Raw genomic sequence first — 7,096 nt, 5'->3', positions numbered from 1 at the left:
ACGCTTACCTCATTGGTGTATAGTGTATAAAATAAATCATATAGCCTATATGAGCGTTTTCATGACGTCACGGCAGCCATATTGCTGTTCCAAAACAAAGAAACGGCGGCCATATTGGTGTACTACTACTAAGCCTTTCCTCTGGGAATAAAATTCTATTTTTATGTACTGAAAATCGTCTTTTGTTTTAGTAAACCAATGTGCCTGCTGATCACGTGAGTGAAAACGGTCTATATATGAATTGCGGATGAGATGTAAAGTAAAGAAATGATCCTTGCAGTGAATTTGAAGAAATTGCAACTACAGGAAAATATGAACTCACAATCGAAAACTTGCTCCCAATGTGTGCATGGCTTCATAGCTCAGTTGGTAGTGCTTCGCATCGGTATCGCGGAGGTCACCAGTACAAATCCCGTTGAAGCCAGGATTTTCATTCTTTGCAATGTCTTAAATTCAGTGCGAGGATCGTTCCTTCACGTTGCTGATCTTATTTCTCCTTAAATCTAGAAAGGTTAATGTGTTGTTTAACTGACGAGCATTTTCCATCGCTATAGCTCCTAAATCACCCAAAGCGTTTTCACTCAAATCCAGCCTCTTCAGAGTAGTATTCGACTGTAATGCTTCGGCAAGAGCTGTTACAACTGAAGCTGTCAACATGTTACGACTTAAATCTAAGTTAATCAGATTACAGTTTGACTGCAGTGCTATGGCCAGAGATTCTGCACCTGCATCTCCAATAGAAGTGTGTCTCAGGTTTAGATCCGTCAGATTACAATTTGATTGCAGTGCATTTGCAATAGATTTTGCACCTGCGTCTCCAACAGCATTATGCCTCAGGTTTAAATTGATCAGATTACAATTCGATTGCAATGCATTTGCAAGAGATTCGGCGCCTGTATTTGTCAAAGCATTATGATACAGGTTTAAATTCGTCAGATTACAATTTGACTGCAGTGCATTTGCAATAGATTTTGCACCTGCGTTTCCAATAGAATTATGACTCAGGTTTAAATTCGTCAGATTACAATGAGATTGCAATGCATTTGCAATAGATTCTGCACCTGCGTCTCCAATGGAATTATGACTCAAGTCTAACTTCGTCAGATTACAATTTGATTGCAGTGCATTGGCAAGAGATTTCACTCCTGTATCTCCAATAGAATTAAAACTCAAGTCCAAATGTGTTAGTTTCCAGTCCGACTCTAACGCCTTAGCAAAAGCTTGAACTCCAGAATCGCTAATCATGTTGTGATCAAGGTTCAAATGGGTCAGTGCTGTACATTGAGATTGGAGAGCGGGTGCAAGGTGAGCTGCTCCAGAATCATTTATTCTGTTACACCCTACATCTAACAATGTTAAAGTGCAGCTTGATTTCGATGCATGTATGGGGACTTCTCCAGGATCACTGATTGTATTGTTCCTCAGGCTCAAAATCTTCACTGTTGAATTAAACTGAAGAGCTTGCACGAGTGCTGCAGCTCCTGAATCGCCGATATCGTTTGAATCTAGACGCAAGCACTTTAGTGCACTGCTTGACTTCAGAGCGTCAGCAAAACCTTTGGCTCCAGCATCACCCACTCTTGTAAACCCCATATCTATATGTCTCAAAGAATTATTTGAATGAAGACCACGTGTAAGTGTTGTTGCTGCTAAAGTACCGGACACTTGACCTTGTATGACTAGCTTCGTAAACTTGCAATTTGGCTGCTGAAGAACCTGTGCAATTCCTATTGCTTCTAATTCTGTGAAGCCAGAATTTAAATCTAACCTTTTCAGTTCAGGATTAGACTTAAAATATTCCATTTTAAGGTATGAATGTATGTTCGAATGAAACGTTATACAATTTAAAGGAAGGTGATGTGCCAGTGCTTGCATCAATTCCTTCTGAAAGCTCCCAGGTTCATTGTTACCATCACCACACTCGTCAATAAGACCAAATACTTCAGATAGGAAGCCCTTATTATCTATTTTTTCCCATGGCTCCATATTTTCCCATCCTTTAACACATCGTACGACGAAGTAATCGCAGTCACAGTCATAAGGATAGTCATCACCATCATCACAAATGTCCTCATTGTAATAATCATGATCATCATCGTAATAATAACTACTATCGTCATCATGATTATCATAATCGTCATAATCGTAATAGTCATCCCAAAAGTTGCCCGTGAAGTGACGATCACAAAGGCTTTCTACAAGGGATGCTGCAACATCATAACGGGCACTTTTCGCCGTTAACATTCCCATAAGGAAACTCCACACTTGCTCATACCTCAGAACAGGACTAAGCTGAGCCAGCAGGATCTCTCGACCTTGTTTATCGGTACGTAATAGCTGACGGGCCAAGTGAAAAGCAGCAAAATATTCCTGAAGGGTCTTGTGGGTAAATGCATAGCATGGCTTTGGTCTGATTTTGCTTGTACTAGCTTCACGAGAAAGGAAGCCGAATTCTAGGAATTCTTGGCCTTTCAACTCTTCTGAACTGAAAGCCAATTGACCTTTAAGCAGAGCTTCAAGTGCCATCTTTCCTAACTGATTCAGCTGGTCTACACATGCCTCAATGGGATGGTTGTCATTCAAAGCAACATCCTTCCTCGCAAAATATCTCCTTAAAGCAGCTGTGACAAGTTCATCGTACAACCTGGTTCTGTTTGAAGGGAATATTCCTCTTGTATCTTCACAAAGTAGACACAACAGAGCGGTGTTCAACGGATTAGCAGCTAATTCTCTGAGCTGTTTGTCATGCTTTAACTTTTCGATCATTTTATCAGCAAGGCTCGGATCCTCATGATTGCTGAAGTACTTTGTAATGTAACTGTCAGCATCTTCGTCAGTGTAGCCAACAATCTCAAGGAGCGTGTCACAGTATCGCCGAACTTTCGTTCCTGCCTCGTGTCGAGCTGTTAACATAAGAAAGGTATTGGGAAAGACTTTACCTTGAATCAAGGGTAAGAGACTCTGGAACAGATCTTCACGCAATTCATCCAATCCATCCAGAACCAATAAGATTCTAGATTGATTACAGCGAATGAATTGAAAGAAGTTTTCCTTTTCCTTCTTGTCAGCATCTTGTGGTAGTAGTTGATCATCAATAACTTCCTCGATGTTGGCATTCTTCATGTCACGGCACTTTAGCAGAAGCAGCATCTTCACTTTAGGAAACGAAGCTTCAGGTGAAATGTCCTCCACAGACCAATCATAAGCAAGCTTCTGACAGTACGTGGTTTTACCCATTCCAGGCTGCCCCTCAATCAGCACCACTCTTGGTTTGTTGCATTCTTCATGTGGTTTAAACACATCTGTCATATTGACGATGTTATCTGTTGGCCTTGCTCGTTCTTTCTTCTTGCTGATTATTTTCAATCTTGTAAAGATGTTAGACAGTTCCAGTTGTAGATCATCCTCACACCATGGAAAGGGACACAGAACAGCACCTTTGTAGTCTCGTCTGATGAGCTTTACAAGTTTCTCTGGATAGGCTGGGAAAGAAATGGCTGTGTCATAAAACTAAAATCCAGGTATTGCAATAAACAGACATAAACCCATAACATAAACGAATATGTCCGGAATATCAACTCGTTGGATTGGTCAATGCAAAACCTCCTTGCCCATTATCTTGAAAGTGCAGAAAAGCAATACCAGGTGTGAGTGTTACATACGTTTAAGGCTAATTTCTAACACAAAAGTGTTTGCAAGAACTGATTAACAAGTACCAATTAACAAGTACTGATGTACTGACTGATTTACAGTTTTCTTACATTTCTACCACAGTTAACATAAGTCATATTTTCTATTCACACATAATTAGTTACACACAAAACTAATCCTAGCAGTATTCGGGAAGTTCTTTACATTTGAACTTGTTTATACAAGGCCTACAATCTTTGACAAAAGTAGTTGACACATTGACTTCGCTCTGCGGTTTTTATGACAAATTTACCACTAGTTTATAAATTTCATGACTCTCTGCTAAAATACCCCCCTCCCCCCATCCAATGTTGTAAAATGGTAGCAAAGGACTCTTAGAAACAAACTACAACATTGATTGGGGGGAGGGGGGTTGGAAAGTGGGGCAAAAGGATGAAATTGGTCCATATAACAATAAAAAAGGGCGTAAATTGACAATGTGTCAACACTTTTGTCAATGATTGTCCGAGGTGCAAAACGGAATATATCTTAAGAACAGCGCGTAATGATCAATCGGTTATGACATAAATTTATTTCTACCATTTGTTGTTTTCAATTGTCCAATCGGCATTGATGCTGTATTAATTGGTTTCTAATTAGAGGCCATTAACGAATTTGACGATAACGCAATCAAAGGGTCAAAAATGGAATAAATTGAGGCAAAATGTTTATCGCTGCTGTAATTGATGAAGAAACTCCTGCATTTACCTGCTTATTTCTGATGTGAAAATGGTTGAAAAAGAAGAAAATTATGTTGAACTAATGACACGTTTCCTAGCCTTTGGCATATAGCATAGAGGTGTCTGAAGACATTGAACTGCGAGGAGGTCACGCACGCAAATCATCGTTCGAGACGATCAAAGAAATATAAAGCCCGTGTTTACTGCCCATTTCATTTCCAAATGCCAGTTTATGGAATAATGAAAGAAATTTCACCGTTAGGCGAATAACTGTTATGTCAAAGTAACAATGCGCTTATGCAATGTAATATACCTTGTGACATATCCAACGCAGTTGGATGAAGCGTGACAAGTGCGCGTGACAGCTCCAATTGTTGTTACTTCATGTTTTATTGACGCTTCTTTTAAGCATTTCTTTAAACATGAAAAGCTAACTTAAGATATGAAAGTCTTCATTGTCTCTTTTTCTACTATAAACAGCCTTCAGCAAGCCCAAAAGGTGTCTACCTTTTGAAATTTCACGGTTAACCACGGTTAACCACGGTTAACCATCAGTAAACAAAGAACATTCCTAATCCTTTCTAGACTGATGGTTAACCGTGGTTAACCGTGGTTAATCGTTCAAATTTACAGATTTTGGCGAATTGTGTGGCCAAGAAACATTCTAGCGAGATAATTTTGACAAAAAGTCCTTTACCTCTGGTTTTCTTAGGGAATTTCAGCGACAAATGGGAGTATTTCCTAGCCTCACGATATCGTACATCTTGTTAAACATTAATCTCAACCGCCCGGGAATATGGTTTCGCGCTAGAGAGAACGTGTATTGCTGCTTTTTCTTAAAATGAGCCGGCTGCTTTGTAACAATGAAACGAACATAGTTAACAGGAATATCACTGCGGAGGCCCCGCTTAACACTTTTAAACAAGAAAATAAATAATACGACCCTAGATAGTCACGCGCTAAGAACCATGCACGGGATCTGAACCCGTTTTGTCTTTATTTTCTCAACTGAAGACATTATTTTTAACTTGAAATAATCAAAACTACTCTAACGCCACACATTTAGCGTGCTTTCTAGAAATAATCCTGTTAGAGCTAAGATAGGTAACGGGTATCCTTTCTTTTCACTCAAATAGACCTCAGACAATCTTTGACAAAAGTAGTTGACACATTGACTTCGCTCTGCGGTTTTTATGACAAATTTACCACTAGTTTATAAATTTCATGACTCTCTGCTAAAATACCCCCCTCCCCCCATCCAATGTTGTAAAATGGTAGCAAAGGACTCTTAGAAACAAACTACAACATTGATTGGGGGGAGGGGGGTTGGAAAGTGGGGCAAAAGGATGAAATTGGTCCATATAACAATAAAAAAGGGCGTAAATTGACAATGTGTCAACACTTTTGTCAATGATTGTCCGAGGTGCAAAACGGAATATATCTTAAGAACAGCGCGTAATGATCAATCGGTTATGACATAAATTTATTTCTACCATTTGTTGTTTTCAATTGTCCAATCGGCATTGATGCTGTATTAATTGGTTTCTAATTAGAGGCCATTAACGAATTTGACGATAACGCAATCAAAGGGTCAAAAATGGAATAAATTGAGGCAAAATGTTTATCGCTGCTGTAATTGATGAAGAAACTCCTGCATTTACCTGCTTATTTCTGATGTGAAAATGGTTGAAAAAGAAGAAAATTATGTTGAACTAATGACACGTTTCCTAGCCTTTGGCATATAGCATAGAGGTGTCTGAAGACATTGAACTGCGAGGAGGTCACGCACGCAAATCATCGTTCGAGACGATCAAAGAAATATAAAGCCCGTGTTTACTGCCCATTTCATTTCCAAATGCCAGTTTATGGAATAATGAAAGAAATTTCACCGTTAGGCGAATAACTGTTATGTCAAAGTAACAATGCGCTTATGCAATGTAATATACCTTGTGACATATCCAACGCAGTTGGATGAAGCGTGACAAGTGCGCGTGACAGCTCCAATTGTTGTTACTTCATGTTTTATTGACGCTTCTTTTAAGCATTTCTTTAAACATGAAAAGCTAACTTAAGATATGAAAGTCTTCATTGTCTCTTTTTCTACTATAAACAGCCTTCAGCAAGCCCAAAAGGTGTCTACCTTTTGAAATTTCACGGTTAACCACGGTTAACCACGGTTAACCATCAGTAAACAAAGAACATTCCTAATCCTTTCTAGACTGATGGTTAACCGTGGTTAACCGTGGTTAATCGTTCAAATTTACAGATTTTGGCGAATTGTGTGGCCAAGAAACATTCTAGCGAGATAATTTTGACAAAAAGTCCTTTACCTCTGGTTTTCTTAGGGAATTTCAGCGACAAATGGGAGTATTTCCTAGCCTCACGATATCGTACATCTTGTTAAACATTAATCTCAACCGCCCGGGAATATGGTTTCGCGCTAGAGAGAACGTGTATTGCTGCTTTTTCTTAAAATGAGCCGGCTGCTTTGTAACAATGAAACGAACATAGTTAACAGGAATATCACTGCGGAGGCCCCGCTTAACACTTTTAAACAAGAAAATAAATAATACGACCCTAGATAGTCACGCGCTAAGAACCATGCACGGGATCTGAACCCGTTTTGTCTTTATTTTCTCAACTGAAGACATTATTTTTAACTTGAAATAATCAAAACTACTCTAACGCCACACATTTAGCGTGCTTTCTAGAAATAATCCTGTTAG

At 39.1% G+C, this 7,096-nt stretch overlaps 1 protein-coding gene across 5 annotated transcripts in view; it reads right to left on the bottom strand.

The window, feature by feature from the left end:
• Positions 1-356: 356 nt before the first annotated feature.
• LOC144664463 (uncharacterized) overlaps positions 357-7,096 on the bottom strand; it is a 135,082-nt gene continuing 128,342 nt past the window's right edge. For 4 of the 5 annotated variants that reach the window (XM_078525618.1, XM_078525635.1, XM_078525626.1 and 1 more), the window contains one exon: positions 357-3,482. In XM_078525618.1, coding sequence (XP_078381744.1) covers positions 454-3,482 — 3,029 coding nt within the window. In that variant the 3' untranslated portion in view covers positions 357-453. The remainder of the gene's footprint in view (positions 3,483-7,096) is intronic. The other variant, XM_078525610.1, reaches the window with a different exon arrangement.

The sequence above is a fragment of the Oculina patagonica genome, chromosome 1 (genome assembly GCF_052425735.1).
Source record: "Oculina patagonica isolate OP01 chromosome 1, crgOcupat, whole genome shotgun sequence".
NCBI lineage: Eukaryota > Metazoa > Cnidaria > Anthozoa > Scleractinia > Oculinidae > Oculina > Oculina patagonica.
Note: the sequence above shows the minus strand (reverse complement) of the source record. Positions and strands in the feature narration are given on the sequence as shown.